Source organism: Miscanthus floridulus, chromosome 7 (assembly GCF_019320115.1).
Source record: "Miscanthus floridulus cultivar M001 chromosome 7, ASM1932011v1, whole genome shotgun sequence".
NCBI lineage: Eukaryota > Viridiplantae > Streptophyta > Magnoliopsida > Poales > Poaceae > Miscanthus > Miscanthus floridulus.
In genome coordinates, this window is record NC_089586.1 from 123,225,542 (window position 1) to 123,240,688 (window position 15,147).

At 46.6% G+C, this 15,147-nt stretch overlaps 4 protein-coding genes across 4 annotated transcripts; 2 read left to right on the forward strand and 2 right to left on the reverse strand.

Moving 5' to 3' along the window:
* The first annotated feature begins 640 nt into the window (after positions 1–640).
* On the forward strand, positions 641–3,777 carry LOC136467811 (ferredoxin--nitrite reductase, chloroplastic). Its single transcript, XM_066466600.1, has 4 exons — positions 641–1,235; positions 2,019–2,373; positions 2,461–2,749; positions 2,855–3,777. The coding sequence occupies exons 1-4, from the start codon at positions 836–838 to the stop codon at positions 3,593–3,595; spliced, it is 1,785 nt and encodes a 594-aa protein (XP_066322697.1). The 5' UTR covers positions 641–835; the 3' UTR covers positions 3,596–3,777.
* Positions 3,778–4,187: 410 nt separating this feature from the next.
* Positions 4,188–7,692, reverse strand: LOC136466181 (chaperone protein ClpD1, chloroplastic-like). The gene is made up of 7 exons (XM_066464620.1): positions 7,562–7,692; positions 7,155–7,297; positions 6,934–7,061; positions 6,724–6,825; positions 6,364–6,645; positions 6,143–6,267; positions 4,188–4,308 (listed from the first exon to the last, which is right to left on the reverse strand). Exons 1-7 carry the CDS (start codon positions 7,690–7,692, stop codon positions 4,188–4,190), a joined length of 1,032 nt encoding a protein of 343 aa, XP_066320717.1.
* A 354-nt stretch (positions 7,693–8,046) lies between these two features.
* LOC136466182 (transcription factor RF2b-like) lies at positions 8,047–14,653 on the reverse strand. Its single transcript, XM_066464621.1, has 3 exons — positions 14,586–14,653; positions 10,441–10,923; positions 8,047–8,161 (listed from the first exon to the last, which is right to left on the reverse strand). The coding sequence occupies exons 1-3, from the start codon at positions 14,651–14,653 to the stop codon at positions 8,146–8,148; spliced, it is 567 nt and encodes a 188-aa protein (XP_066320718.1). The 3' UTR covers positions 8,047–8,145.
* Positions 8,965–10,369, forward strand: LOC136462264 (uncharacterized protein At5g03900, chloroplastic-like). Its single transcript, XM_066461383.1, has 6 exons — positions 8,965–9,012; positions 9,238–9,380; positions 9,679–9,765; positions 9,844–9,907; positions 10,112–10,255; positions 10,337–10,369. Exons 1-6 carry the CDS (start codon positions 8,965–8,967, stop codon positions 10,367–10,369), a joined length of 519 nt encoding a protein of 172 aa, XP_066317480.1.
* Positions 14,654–15,147: the final 494 nt, after the last annotated feature.

A 15,147-nucleotide genomic window follows, 5' to 3' on the forward strand; every position in this document is an offset into this window, starting at 1 on the left:
CGCTCGAGGAGGAGCTCGTGCCGCGGAGGGGGAGCGGGAGTGGAGGTGGGGCCGAGGGTGGAGGCGGCGGTGGAGAGGGCGGCGCGGAGGAGGTGGAGCCGGAAAGGGGACGGGCTGGAGAGGAGAAGGCAGCGACCCGCGGTGGCAGCGCTGGCCATCGCCATGGGAGACCCACGGAGGCAGCGACCCGCGGCGGCCTGGCGCTTGGGATGGAGAGAGAGAACCGGAGAGAGAGATTCGGAGAAGAGGATGAAGAAGATGACATATGTGGCCCGCGTGTCAGTGACAGGGGAGATGAAGTATACATCTTTGTATACGCCTGCAGCTGGGCCCAGGCTATGTCCATACGTATTCAGTGGCATATTTGTGGGAAACGAAGAATTGTAATGACATGCTTTAAAATAGACGAATAATAATGACGTTCTTCAGAAACAATAAAGTTATAATGGCACAGATCCAATTAATCCTATAATGTACTTGAAATGTTGTGCTGTTCTTAACGTAGCTTATGTCAACGAGATAGCAGGAGTGTACTAGTATGACTGAATGAGTACCTGACAAAGGAAAATCAGCTTCAGGGCAAAGAAGAGACAGAAAAAAAAATGAATATAACAACACATGCTATGCGAGCTGAGAGCCCATTCGGTGGCCGCCTGCCATTTCGTCGAGCTGCATCTGCCTGCCCTTTTAACTCCCCAAGAGCCAATAACCAGCGCGGCGCGCCCCCTCCCGCCCCACGATAAACAACCACAAGCTCGCCACCCATGGCCACCACCACAGCACAGGCACAGCAGCAGCAGCAGTGCCACCGGCACCGGCACCGCTACCGCCAACCATGGCCTCCTCAGCGTCCCTGCAGCGCTTCCTCCCGCCCTCCCCGCACGCGGCGCCGTCGTCGTCGTCGTCCCGGCGCCGCACCGGCCGCGCCCGAGCGGCCGTCTCCATACCATCATCGTCTCCGCCGGCGACAGGGGAAGTCCCGGCGGAGCGGCTGGAGCCGAGGGTCGAGGAGCGGCAGGGAGGGTACTGGGTTCTCAAGGAGAAGTACCGGACGGGGCTGAACCCGCAGGAGAAGGTGAAGCTGGAGAAGGAGCCCATGGGGCTGTTCATGGAGGACGGCATCAAGGACCTCGCCAAGATCCCCATGGAGGAGATCGACGCCGCCAAGCTCACCAAGGACGACGTCGACGTCCGCCTCAAGTGGCTCGGCCTCTTCCACCGCCGCAAGCACCAGTGTACGTCCACTCTGCGCCGCTGCAATGCTAGTAGTTTACTTGCAGCTCGATTTCAGACGACTCTGTTCTTGATGCACTTCACTTCACGTACTGTATAATGGTGTATACATAACTGCTCTGTAGACAGTCTGCACGTTCGATGCTTCCATTTGATCATTTTCGCGCGCTCATGTTACTTTTGGGCTCGTTTTGGAATCTGAATCTTGTCTGTTTCCCTTTCAGAGCTGATTAATGCATATTGTATTAGAGTAATTACGTCAACGTGTTTGCAAAGTGGTTATTCGCGTACGTATGAGTATGCTGCGTGGGAGCCTTGTAGTCGGATGCAGAAAATTTCTGTGTCCTAAAATCACAACCGGTACTAATCTCCTGTATATCAATACAAGTTCAGCAGATCTCCTGCCGACTGTTGAAAAAACTCCTCAGACATAACTGAAAAAGGAAGTGTCAGCTTGGACTTTTAGTAGGCAATAGAAAATTTCTTGTTGGCATCAAGAGGTTGGTACTAAATACACCTGAAGAGCCAAAGGTCAAGCATCCCAGTTGTGCAAACTGCAAAGGAAATGCCGCGTCACAAATAACGATCTTTCATACTTTCTGTTATCCCGAACCAGAGGTTTCAGTTTCGTTCTTTCTTGGACCGTCCGTTGATTGGTCCTACGCCTACAGAGGATAGAGACGTCTCGGATTGGGTTCACTCTGTGCTTGAGACCGTGAGACAAAATGGTGATTTTGCTAATGCTAACTAACGAGTCCTCCATGGCTGTGATGCTGCTGCTGCAGACGGGCGCTTCATGATGCGTCTGAAGCTGCCCAACGGCGTGACGACGAGCGAGCAGACGCGGTACCTGGCGAGCGTCATCGAGGCGTACGGCGCGGACGGGTGCGCGGACGTGACGACCCGGCAGAACTGGCAGATCCGCGGGGTGACGCTCCCGGACGTGCCGGCCATCCTGGACGGCCTCCGCGCCGTCGGCCTCACCAGCCTGCAGAGCGGCATGGACAACGTGCGCAACCCCGTGGGCAACCCGCTCGCCGGCGTCGACCCCCATGAGATCGTTGACACGCGCCCCTACACCAACCTGCTCTCCTCCTACATCACCAACAACTCCCAGGGGAACTCCACCATCACCAACCTGTCAGCCGATCTCTCTGTTTCTCTTCTTATTATTGCGTTGACACTGTGTCACCAATCTGACACGCACGCTATTGCCGGTAACTGCAGGCCGAGGAAATGGAACGTCTGCGTGATCGGCTCGCACGACCTGTACGAGCACCCGCACATCAACGACCTCGCGTACATGCCGGCCGTCAAGGACGGCAAGTTCGGCTTCAACCTTCTGGTGGGTGGGTTCATCAGTCCCAAGAGGTGGGCCGAGGCCTTGCCGCTCGACGCCTGGGTCGCCGGCGACGTCATCATCCCCGTGTGCAAAGCCATTCTCGAGGCGTACCGGGACCTCGGCTTCAGAGGCAACCGGCAGAAGACGCGCATGATGTGGCTCATCGACGAACTCGTATGTTTCTCATCATCTCATTCAGTTAGATAATGATGCAGGACAAGTGTCGGCTGGTCAATAACAAAGAAGAACAACGGTGTCTGACACGATGCGTACGTGCAGGGGATGGAGGTGTTCCGGTCGGAGGTGGAGAAGAGGATGCCCAACGGGGTGCTAGAGCGCGCCGCGCCGGAGGACCTCATCGACAAGACGTGGGAGCGGCGGGACTACCTCGGCGTGCACCCGCAGAAGCAGGAAGGCCTGTCGTACGTGGGCCTGCACGTGCCCGTGGGCCGGCTGCAGGCCGCGGACATGTTCGAGCTCGCGCGCCTCGCCGACGAGTACGGCACCGGCGAGCTCCGGCTCACGGTGGAGCAGAATATCGTGCTCCCCAACGTGAGCAACGAGCGGCTTGACGCGCTGCTCGCGGAGCCGCTGCTGCAGCAGCGGTTCTCGCCGCAGCCGTCGCTGCTGCTCAGGGGGCTGGTGGCGTGCACGGGCAACCAGTTCTGCGGGCAGGCCATCATCGAGACCAAGGCGCGGGCGCTGCAGGTGACGCGGGAGGTGGAGAAGCGCGTGTCCGTGCCGCGGCCCGTGCGCATGCACTGGACCGGCTGCCCCAACAGCTGCGGCCAGGTGCAGGTGGCGGACATCGGCTTCATGGGCTGCCTCACCAAGGACAGCGACGGCAAGATCGTCGAGGCGGCGGACATCTTCGTGGGCGGCCGCGTCGGCAGCGACTCGCACCTGGCGGACGTGTACAAGAAGTCCGTGCCGTGCAAGGACCTGGTGCCCATCGTGGCCGACCTCCTGGTGGAGCGGTTCGGGGCCGTGCCCAGGGAGAGGGAGGAGGATGAGGAGTAGGAGCAGTGGACCACCAAGTCCCGGTGACCATCGACATTCCTTGCTCTTGGTCATGTTTCTTGTAAAGTAGACGCTGCCTTCTCCCATGGCACGATTTGTTTTGGTATTGTCGTAGCAAAAAATGTCCCCTTATTCACGTTACAGAGAATGCCGATAAATAAACTAACTCGCTGCACCGTCAATGATCCTGCTACTACTGCCCATTGGTGATAGGTCATGGCACTCTGGTTATTTTTTTTTCGAGGAAAACAGGAGGGGTTTGCACCCCTACTGCAAATTAAATAAATAAAACCAGAGAAAATGTACAAGGTAAATAATTCGAGGAGTACGGGGGAAAAGATTAAGGCACCCGGAAAGAAAGAAAGAAGAGCAGAAAAATAGAGGGGGAGGGGAAATTTAGGCTAGACTGTGTAACCATTCTTGAATCTTTGGGAAATATTTCTTCTTCGCCCGCCAAAGTAGCGAAGTAAACTCATGTTTGAAAATTGCCTTGCACTCCTAGATCCTTGCCGGAATGTTGTTGAAAATCAAGTTGTTTCTACACATCCAGATTGCCCAACTCATTAAGACTATAATTTCCATGAAGAACAGCTCATTGATTTGTTGCTTCAGATGCTCCAGGATCTGAAATGGTTCCAGCTGAATTTGTAGATTTAACTGAAGTATTCTCCAGCAATCTATTACGAATCTGCAGCCAATGAACAGATGGAAAACTGTTTCCTCAGTGTTACAGTCACAGAGGACACAATTATAGTCGGGCAACTCCGTATTTCTTCTCTTCAGCAATCCTCTTGTGCTTAACCTGTCTCTCAGTAAGAGCCAGAAAAAGAATCTATGTTTATTTTGGCATGAACTTTTCCAGAGCCAGCCAAAGATTGGGTGTTCAGGCATATGGCCTCTCAGATGTTTGTAAACCTTTCTTGAAGAGAAGTGATTAGAACCCCAAATGTATCTTCAAATGTCTTTGGAGTCAGTTGTCGCTAGGTTGTTTAGGTTGTCCAATAGGTTTTCATATTGTGCAAATGCTTCCTCTGATAATGGTAAATGGAAAATTGTGTGAAGCTGGCTTAGTTCTTTTGCTTCCTGGATAGTGATGCTTTTCTTCTCTGTAAAGGAGTAGAGTTCAGGGAATTGCAGTTTTGGTACCCCTCCATTCCATAAATCATCCCAAAGTAAACAGGTTTTACCATCTTTGATTTCTATCATGGAGAAGCCTTTGTACTTATCAGTCAGCTTTAGGATGTCTCTTCACCAGAAGGAATCTTTTTTTGTGTTGTCGTTTGCTCTGCCCTCTGAATGATAGGATTCCCATACTAAGTTCACCCATGGTAGGTCTTCTTTGTTGATAAACTTGTGGAAAAATTTTAACAGAAGAGCTTCACTGTGAGTTCTAAGGTCCAAGACACCTAGACCTCCCTCCCTTTTTGATTTCTTGACCAGATCCCAAGCTGCTTTGGCTTGCTTCTTTGAGTCCAAATGTGCACCTCTCCAAAGGCAGTGTCTTCTGTATTTGTCAATTTGGTCTAGGACCGTGTTGTGTACCTTGAAGGTACACATTGCAAAAGTAGGTAAGGCCGAGATTACTGAGTTTGTTAATTCGAGACGGCCAGCCTGGCTGAAGAAGGAGGATGCTGCCACAAGTCTTCTTTCACATTTAGATGCTAAGGGTGAGAAGTCAACAATTCTGGGTTTTGTCAAACCAAGAGACAGACCTAGATATGTGAAGGGAAGGCTACCTCGCACAGCAGAAGGTTCTTGCTAAATGATCTAGCTGTTGCTCAGAGATGTTAATTGGGTACATTTCAACTTGCAGACGGGCTCGTTCGCGGCCGGCCGCTAACCCGCCTCGCTTGCCGCAAAGTTTATTAGCGGGCTTGCGGCTTGCCACAAAGATGCGGATCTTGAGGACAAGTGTTCCGCGGATACAACAAACTTGTATGCAAAACCCGCAAGACCCGCAAGACGTACAGTACAGTATCTATGTATGGTGTACAAAAACAGTTAGATTTGCCGAAATACAAAAACAGTACATATCGAACGAGAATATTGTACATATCGAACGCGATTGGCTTGCCTGCGCAAAACCCGCAAGACCCGCATAGGCTCCAGATATGTACCCGCAAGAAATACAAAAACAGTTCCTGTGGTTTACACAGTTAGATTTGCCGAGGCGTCGCAGCAGGCTTACACTACATGAGAGAAGCAGCAAGCTTACACTACATGAGATGAGATGACAGCCCTGCCTGAACCTGAATGGCTGAATGCATGGGGGACGTCTACGAAACTATAGCTTCACTATGATTTCTCTTCGTATGACTGAGACCCGTTGATGGCGTCAGCAAAATATTCAACTGCAAAAAAGAATTGACAGGCACACCGATGATTCAGCAGGATTGCTGCACTTAGGGTCGAATGATATACATACATCGGATGAGAATCACAGTTACCTATATCATCTTGGTCTAGGGAATCAAGCAAAATGTCCGAATCTGAAGATATGTAGGGCATGAGATTATCTTGTATGACATGTTGACTGATAAAACTTACTCATCAGCTGAGAGTGATGAAGCAGATGTTGACTCAATATTGTCTCGACTTGGTGCTTCAACGTTAGCACTACCACTTTCTTGAGCATTCTCATTTGGAGAATATTTTTCCTTGTTAGATAACACCTGAGTAATCAAGGACAATAATATTAGAATTTTTTTTTCTCACTAGATGGACCAAAAAGATAAAATCATATAAGCAGTGCATAAATTTTTCATTACCACTTCATGCATGGCCTGAGCAGCTCTTATCTCTTGCCAGTATTCATCTGGTGACTTCAAGAGAATTGAAGACCGCCCTTCCTTCTTCCTATTAAACGATTCCATCCGAGCTCTACTTCCAGCCTCGTCAATCAGATCAATAGCCTTATCAGGAAGTTGTCTGTCAGGAATGTATCTTGCTGACAAATAAACTGCTGCATTGATGGCTTCCAATGTGAATTTGCATTTATGGTAAGTTTCATATTTCTCACGAAGACCCAGTAATATCTTCACAGCATCTTCCTGCAGTTAGTTTCAAAAATAGCTGAGAGAGAAATTTACATGTTAAACTACCTCACTTTCATAAGACAACCACAGTACCTGACTAGGCTCATCTACTAATACTGGCTGGAAGCGGCGGGCCAAAGCCTTATCCTTCTCAAAATGCATCCGGTGTTCATCTAGAGTTGTAGCTGCAATGCACTAAAAATGCAAACAAATATTGTCCATAAGATAGGAAATATGATAAGGTATGATTTTCTATATACACAGAACGAGTGCACTAAGCAAGAAATCAGATGAATCTAATACCTGCAGTTCACCTCTAGCAAGTGTGGGCTTCAGTAAGTTGCCAATGTCAAGACCAGAACCCTTACCCTTTCCAACAGTTCCAGATCCAATAAGATTGTGAACCTCATCGATAAAAAGAATAACATCGCCTGCATAAAGTTCTTATGATTTTTAATATTCATTCATAACCACGTGCAGAAGCTCCGTATCTGGTAACATTTCAGAATGCACTACTGACTGACCTGCTTCCCGGACTTCACGGATTATATTAGTAACCCTAGACTCCAGTTCACCCCTCTCCTTTGCACCAGCAATAAGTAGACCAACGTCCAGGGACAATATACGCTTTGCCTGCAAATAATTTAAATATGAATATACCACATATCTGAAAGCAGATCACAAATGCATAACTTTACATCCATCATCACTGGCAAGTCAAGCTGAAGCTTACCACGAGGTAAATGGGGAGAGGCTGAAATTCCAGAGCTGCCCTAAGGATCTAATAGAGTCTCTTGATGAGCCATCTGGTCCTAATTGTAGCAAGCTGATTGTGCAGTACTATCACATCAAGTTAACAACTACATAATATAATGACTTATAATGAAAAGTTCAGAATTTAGGAAACAAAAACAGAGATGATAATACTTACTCATTTCCGGAGTTCATGCGCATTGGATGATAACCACCTGCATTATATGGAGAATGGAACATGCAGTAATCTGCATCAGATATTGAGAACTGTTCTCTGACTAGCTTTTCATACCTAATGTCACTCACCATGCATGAATAGGATGTTACTCAAGACCAATACAATAGTAATCGCAGCAAGCTTACTTGGTACAAAACTGTCTATAACATGAATCTAGAGCCATCAAGCAGCATGTTTGAGATAACTTTCCATCAACAACTACATAATATAAGTCCAGGAAATAAGCAATGGCACAGAAAATATGATAGATAGCCTGAGAAAGGAATAACGAGATTTGGAAAAGGAGCCATGCCCCCACTGCAATAATCCAGGACCAAATATTTAAGAATTCCAAAAGACAGTAACATAAATAAAGTTGAAATGCTAAACTGAAAGGAGTTCTATATCTACAAAGACAAAAAAAATGTCATTTTCTTCTCCAGTTCTCCGTGTCTTGCACCCCTTCTTTGCCACCCTTCTTTGCTCAACCTGACACCTCCTTTCCTCAAATATCGTCACCATCGCCAATATCATCTTCTGATAATTTAACATCTGATAAACCTGAAACAAGAGCGAGTAATGAGTTATAAGGTGTCGTTATTGCTCAAACAACAATACTCAAACTAACAATATGCTACTTTGTACAATTCAAAGAAAATGTACCTTCTGCTCTCAACCAATCCTGCAGGCATACTAACACTTAACACATGTAAAATTAGAAAATAGTTTTCAAAGTGATGATCCCACATTATTATATATTCATTTTTGCTATTACAGATTTCTAATTCCTATTTGAATTCACAAATTGGGCAGTACATTTCATCAAATGGTGGAGTTGTTACAGCTGAAGAACTGGCACCGTTTCTTGATGTGCCACACTGCCACCTCCATCAGAAGAGTCCAAGGCATGGGAACTCTTTCCCTAAGTATTGCTTGTTTTGTTAAGAGATTAAGTTCTCTACTCCCTGCACCTGGGAAAGCAATTTACTCTTCCTTTGAATAATAAACTGAGGGGAGGCTTATCGTATTCATATTTTCATATCATTTCTTGAACTGCAGGACGATTGTCAAATATGGCCTACACTTTCAACCCACCCAGCTAACGCTGGCCAAGGGCCAGGGGGGGTGAAGGGGGGGGGGTATTACTGTTTTTTTTTCTCTATTAGGTAGCATAAAAAAATTGGAATAAACAAACAACCCCAATCATGTCAGGTTCTCTACTATAAAATACTAGAAGATCTCAATTGACTTGCATGCCTAAGTATCTAATCCTTGAGATTTATTGCAAGTTTCCAACGAAGAAAAATGATAAAGGAACATGCAATGTGTGAGTAGATGTAAGAAAAAAGGTTCTGGGAAATGCCATGTCCTGGATGATGAAGGGTGCAGTGGTGGTTTCAGATGCCATGGAGGCATCAGCCAAAGCAAAAACACCCTTACATTACATGCACTAGTTCCTTCATTTGAGGTTGAGGAAGAAGGGGAATACAAGCATATGGGGTGCAACCATCACACATCAGTAGTACACAGCGAGTTAAATGTTGCCCACCTTAGCTGACAGATAGCTCTGCCTGTGCCAGCTACATACTAAAGGTGGCATTTTTCTGAGTAACTTAATGGTTTTGTTTTTCTTATAGGGCAATATCCTGTATCGATTCCCATCGCTGCAACGTACTGCTTCATCAAAAAGTGGTAGGAGCAGGGAATATGTGGGTACCAAATGGTCAGCAATGTTCAGTGGAATTGAAAAGTACTTAGAGGAGAAACCGTGGAAATTCAGGTCAGTATATATCATTGTCATCCTTAGTGAAGTTGAACTAACCCAGGCTGCAATTTTACCAAATAAAGAAGTGTGAAACTCCCATGATAATTTTTTTAGATTTGTAATACAATTAGTGTATGTGGATTTTAAATATTATATTGTAAATACGTTACATCAGGAGCGTAATGCATGAGGATCTAGAGATTAGGCGTTGTTATATAGGTTGATTCATTAAGTGGTATTTTTTCATCCGCTCTAAATTTGCTATTTTAATCTATTCTATGCCCTTCCATACACCTACCTGTTGATTTTGCAGTAAAGCGAATGCATCAGAGAAGGCAATGGTTGCTGGTTTGGGAGGACTCAATCTCTTTGGTGTCATCATTCTTGGAAACTTGTTGAAGTAAGAATTATAATAATTCTGGCCCCACATATCATTGATATGTAATGCTAACAATATGTATTAAAATTTATCATGAAGGCAAATGACAGTGACACCTAGTGGACTAATCTCATTTGCGGCACAGTTATATCCTTTGCTTCAGGTATGGCTGGGCTTGATATGCCGGTTTAGTACATATCGTGGTCATTACTCTAGTCACTCCATTTATGCATATTTGGCCTGACAGAAATCACTAGCCCTTCTCTTTTTAAGGGAGTTTCCAAATGTTGTGAATGTTGCAAAATTGATGATTATTGAATTACCTATAAATTAATGATATGTACTGATACAATGTGATCATTTCTAGATATACGCTGGCTCCTTTTTTGCAATACCTTTATTTAGATGGTTTCTGCTACGCAAGACCAACAATAACATTAGAAAGAGGAATAAGGCCAGAGAACAGCGAGCTCAGGAACTCGTGTCACCAGATTCTTCTCTAAGAAGAAAGGTAATAACAATTGAAGTTCCACACAACTCTATGTAATTATTTTTCCATTACCCATGTGTGGATCTGTTTGGAGAAAATCAGGATGGATTTGTAGCATTCACAGAAACCTTATAGACTAGACTTATTGCCGCATGGTAATGGTAACTAAAGAAATGGATGGATTGCCGCGATCGAGGATGCAGTACCTCTTGGCGCGCTTGGGATCGATGGCCGCGAGCTCGGCCAGCTGCTCGGGAGTCATGGCCTTCTTGGCCTCCATGACCTCGGCCAGCGACGCCGCGGCATCCTTCCCCGCGCCGCCGCCGATGCCGGGCGAGAAGAAGAGGCCCGAGCCGTCGACGGAGCTGCTGTGGCGGTGCTTGGGGCGCTGCGGAGACGAGGTCTCGGCGGCGCCGTCGCGGTCGCGGTTGGAGGGCCCGGAGGACGAGATCTTCTCGATGTCCATGAAGGTGGAGAAGAGGTCGTCCTCGGAGCCGATCTCGTCGAAGGCGTCGCCGTCGGGGCCGCCGCCGAGGCCCAGGTCGTCCGGGAGGCGGAAGGCAACCTCAGATCTGGCCCGGCGGTGGCGGTGGCCCGGCGATGGAAGGGAGAGAAGAAGAGGGCATCGCGGGTCTCGCGGGTTGCTGCGAGCCTTCTCGCTCGCCCAACGGGCTCGGAGGTCTGGAAGTCTTCGGCCCACGAAAAAATTGCAGCTGGTCCGCAACAGCCACGAAGCTCAGTTTTGCGGGACGGGCGGGCGGGTTACGTTAACAACCTGCCCCGCCTGCAACTTGAGGTACATTGAAGTTTTTGCATAGTTTACTTTCAGACCAGTTGAAGTCCCAAATGAATGCAACAAGCTCTTAAGTGTGACCATTTGAGTTGCTGAGCCTTCCATAACCAGTAAAGTGTCATCTGCATATTGAACCACCGGAAAGTCATTGGTGTGTTGTAGGGGGAGAAGTAAAGTGATTATACCAATCTCTCTGGCTTTGTTGAGGATAGATTGTAGTAGATCAGCAGCAAGGACAAAAATTAGAGGTGAGTATGTTAAACTATTCTTTTTTTTGAAACTGGTTAGATGTATTACTCATGAGCTGACAAATCGTCAGCGACAATTACATTAATACATTCTGGGAGGGAGCTTAGGATTTGCTCGACTCCATCACACTCATACCCACTATCAGCTATTTCATGAGCCACCCTATTATATTCTCTAGGCACAAAAACGCATTGGAAACAATTGAAATTTACATGCACCAAGAACTTTAACTCAGCAACCAATCCTCCCGCCACACTGGCATCGAAGTCATTGATAAAACAATATACCAAGACAAAATGATTGCAATAGTCAATTAAGTAATGTTGAACCCAATTACTATAGTGCTCCATTTTATCTCAAAATAGACATGTCTTAGTCTTATGATGACCCATTTGTGGTCATGTTGTGCAGTTTGTCTTTATTTATTCCTTTTGTGTGCATTTAAAAGAGAAGACAAATATATTTATTCTTTTTGAGATGTCAATTTATCCCATATAATAAGTTGTTGACACGTGTTACAAAACACTTCTATATCATTTTTAAGCATTCTATGATACTATTTTTTCACAAGGTTTATGCCACTTGGTGCTAACATTAACCCTTGTAATACAAGTTCTTGTGTTTTTGCTGAGCATATTGCAAAATCAGATGAAACACAACAAAAAGTGAGGTCTTCTTGGCACAAGCAGTAGAAATAAAGGCCCTGAAGGCACCACATATTCACACGATTTACCAGAAACGACCAAGCTAAACATGGTATGGTGACGTGCAGCGTCATATATCAATGCGCCACCCAACACGGCTTCCAGGAGGGTCTCATAGGTCTAGGATGGCTCCCTGTGTTACTTCACCGTTACTTAATCCAATATCTTCAGTGAGATTTGTCAGATTATCATAGAAGTTATGAGGTTTTATTTGGAGAAGTTGAATTGAATCAAGAATTGTACGACATCATGACCACCAAAGAGAGTATGCACTGATCATATGGAAGTCAGATCAAGAAACATGCGCGAAGACAGAAGCGGAACAGAGAACAACATAAACCAAAGACACAATTACTAGTTTACTACTACAATACTTCAATTCTCTATCCCAGGTACCCAATCCTCTATTCCATGTTTTATAATTTAAGGAGATTGCGTAGTTGTAAAAAAGCACCAGATGTAAGTGGGCTTAATCTCTATACAAGTGAAAGAATTGGACTTTAAACACAAAAGAACAACATTAACTTGCATTCTTGCAACAATTACAGATAGGTATAGAAGTGTACCCCTGTTGCACGACGATGGGGTTATCCCTGCTGTAATTTACAATATATAGTTAAGCATGTCATCCCTCTCATCTCGTGCTGCTATGTATCCATAGAATTGTGTTGAGCCATTGCTGACAGGATTTTTGGACAGCAGCACCGAGAAAAATTGGAACATGTGTCGCGAAAAATTGTACGCATTTGTGTGCTTCGAGAACATCATTGGCTCCAACCGAGAGCCTCACCAAAGATAACAATTGCTCGTTAATACAACAGATAAATTATTGTATTTAAAGGGCAAATAGTTCTTTTGCCATACATATTTGTGCTGAGTTGCATAGTAGTATCTAAAGGATATTGTCAAATAACTAAATGTATGCAAATTAAATGCAAGCTGTTTCACAAAACCTGAGGTTGGATGTTTCACAATACCTGTGCTCTAGGGCTCACGAGAGAGATACAGAGAGCGTTTCCCATTCTAAATTCTAATGGCTTGCTTTGGTTGATAGATTTCTCTGTAGAAGAGAGGTTACTTGACTAATGAGCCTAATCAGATCGGATTCTATAGATGGAATTCAATATGATGACAATTTATGTCATGTGCACTGATCCAGGTTGCCCCAACCCCAAGCAGTGCAACCTCGCAGACAAATGGCAGCCACACGGCCACACCACATGTGCAGGAAGAGGAAACCTCTCCTAATAAACCTCATGTATTTCTTGCTTGTCTTCCATTGATACATCTTATATCTCATTATATAGACTTGACAGTCCGACCTATCAGACAACTTGGTTTTTGTTTATGTACTACTAAACAAAAAGAAAATTAAGACCGAAATTTATTTATCTGCCTTTCAATTAAGATGATATGAATTTGACCCAGTTTATAAGTAAAACCAGTGAAACACACAAGCTCAGATGACTAACCCTAGGCAACCCACTTACATACAGCCGTCGGAACCCGCCGCACGTCCATCATTGCCGAACATAAGTCAAAACCCCTAACATTGCTGCCACCTGTTCACACAAGTCGTGACCTTCAAAGAAAGTGAAACGCAACAGTTGCCAAGCTTTGTTGTACCCCATAATCCGACTTCGTCTCTGTAGATTCACTCTAAGAGCCAGGGACACGCTGCAAGCAAGTAGCGAACCAGTAAGAGATCAGCCTCGACGATAACCCAAGGCCTACACATAAGTAACAAATGTCCCGCGCGGACCAGCATCTAAGAGGGCAGTGCGAGATCTTCTAGGCAACGCCTTCACGAAGGAAACGACGTTGATCGCCATCATCACCTGCCTAGACAGAAACACTAGGCGGAGTTTTCTTAGAAGAACCCCGTAGAATGAAGTGTCGCTGTCGTCGGCTCCAGCAAACATCGTCCGAGGTTTTCGCCCAACACATTCAACCTCATAGATGCAAAATAGGGGTGTTCTACCACTCATCAACAGGTCCCGCGGACATCTGGGCGCATGGTCAGAGACCAGCTACGGCCAAACGTTGTTGCTTCCGCACTACTACAGAAATGAGATCTAGTCCCGGTTGGGAACTAGCTCTACTCCCGGTTTCCCAACCGGGACTAGCAATTCGGGGCTAAATGTGTTGTCAGCTTTAAAAAAAATAATGTCTCCCACCGCTGCGTCCCGTGAGATTCGAACCCAAGACCTCATGCACTGCCTCGCGTGTAGCTTATCACCCCACCTACACAACACATCTAATAATGGATGGGATGCTTTCCTTTTGAACTAACCTATCCGGGGACCTTTAGTCCCGATTGGTGTTACCAACCGGGACTAAAGGGTCTACCTTTAGTCTGGATTGGTGTTACCAACCGGGACTAAAGGTTGGAGGACTTTTAGTCCCGGTTTAGTCGTCGGGCAGGGACCTTTAGTTTCGGTTGGAGACACCAACCGGGACTAAAGGTCTCTTTAGTCCCGGGGGCAAAAAAAAAAAAAAATACCGAGGCTAATGTCAAATTGGGACATCGTTCTAAAGTCTGTTCTCTGGTAGTGCCGCGAAGCCAGGTGAAGTTGCCCGTCGTCCGCCACCGTATGCAGCTCACGAGATGAGCTTCAGGAGCCGCTGCAGATGGAAGACCATTGTTATAGCAGCATTGCCGCGGCCAGCCATGGCTCACCCGCATGGCACTGCACTGATGCCCGCGCGGCCTCCGTCGCCCCCGCCCCCAGGAGCCACAGCTCGTGCTACGTCCGCAGCCCGTGCGACCACGCGCCGCTGCCTTCGCGCCGTCGCAGACCATGCGGCTCCTGTGCCGCCGCACCATCTCCGCACCGCCGCACTGTCGCAGCCCACGTGTCCTCCGCGATGTCGCCAGTGCTACGACCGTAGCCATCGTCGAGGTGCCGTCCTTCACCTCCCGCACAAGATCTGGGCGCACCTCAAGCTGGAGAACGAGATTTGGCCCCTCCACCACCGTCCTAGCTCGCCACACGGTCTCATGCAACCAGTGGCGAAGCCAGGATAATTGGTCGTCGGGGTCGGTACTCAGCACTTACTCGTAGGTTGAGAGAATATAATATCATATATAACATTAAATTAAATTAATATTATAATAACTGTATATTGTGACAAAATAAGCTTTTACAAAAACACTAGTGTAACAC

What these genes read in the sequence shown, in the direction of transcription:
- LOC136467811 (XM_066466600.1), top strand. Translation starts at nt 836, where the DNA reads ATGGCCTCCTCAGCGTCCCTGCAGCGCTTCCTCCCGCCCTCCCCGCAC. An exon ending in AACTCCACCATCACCAACCT is followed by an intron (nt 2,374 to 2,460) that starts GTCAGCCGATCT and finishes CGGTAACTGCAG; the next exon opens with GCCGAGGAAATGGAACGTCT. An exon ending in TGTGGCTCATCGACGAACTC is followed by an intron (nt 2,750 to 2,854) that starts GTATGTTTCTCA and finishes GCGTACGTGCAG; the next exon opens with GGGATGGAGGTGTTCCGGTC.
- LOC136466181 (XM_066464620.1), bottom strand. Translation starts at nt 7,692, where the DNA reads ATGGTGAGTGACATTAGGTATGAAAAGCTAGTCAGAGAACAGTTCTCA. An exon ending in CGCATGAACTCCGGAAATGA is followed by an intron (nt 7,298 to 7,561) that starts GTAAGTATTATC and finishes ATCTGCTTTCAG; the next exon opens with ATATGTGGTATATTCATATT. An exon ending in CTCAGGCCATGCATGAAGTG is followed by an intron (nt 6,268 to 6,363) that starts GTAATGAAAAAT and finishes TTGATTACTCAG; the next exon opens with GTGTTATCTAACAAGGAAAA.
- LOC136462264 (XM_066461383.1), top strand. Translation starts at nt 8,965, where the DNA reads ATGTCCTGGATGATGAAGGGTGCAGTGGTGGTTTCAGATGCCATGGAG. An exon ending in GAGAAACCGTGGAAATTCAG is followed by an intron (nt 9,381 to 9,678) that starts GTCAGTATATAT and finishes TTGATTTTGCAG; the next exon opens with TAAAGCGAATGCATCAGAGA. An exon ending in AGTTATATCCTTTGCTTCAG is followed by an intron (nt 9,908 to 10,111) that starts GTATGGCTGGGC and finishes GATCATTTCTAG; the next exon opens with ATATACGCTGGCTCCTTTTT.
- LOC136466182 (XM_066464621.1), bottom strand. Translation starts at nt 14,653, where the DNA reads ATGGCTGGCCGCGGCAATGCTGCTATAACAATGGTCTTCCATCTGCAG. An exon ending in CGGCTCCTGAAGCTCATCTC is followed by an intron (nt 10,924 to 14,585) that starts GTGAGCTGCATA and finishes CGTGGGCCGAAG; the next exon opens with ACTTCCAGACCTCCGAGCCC.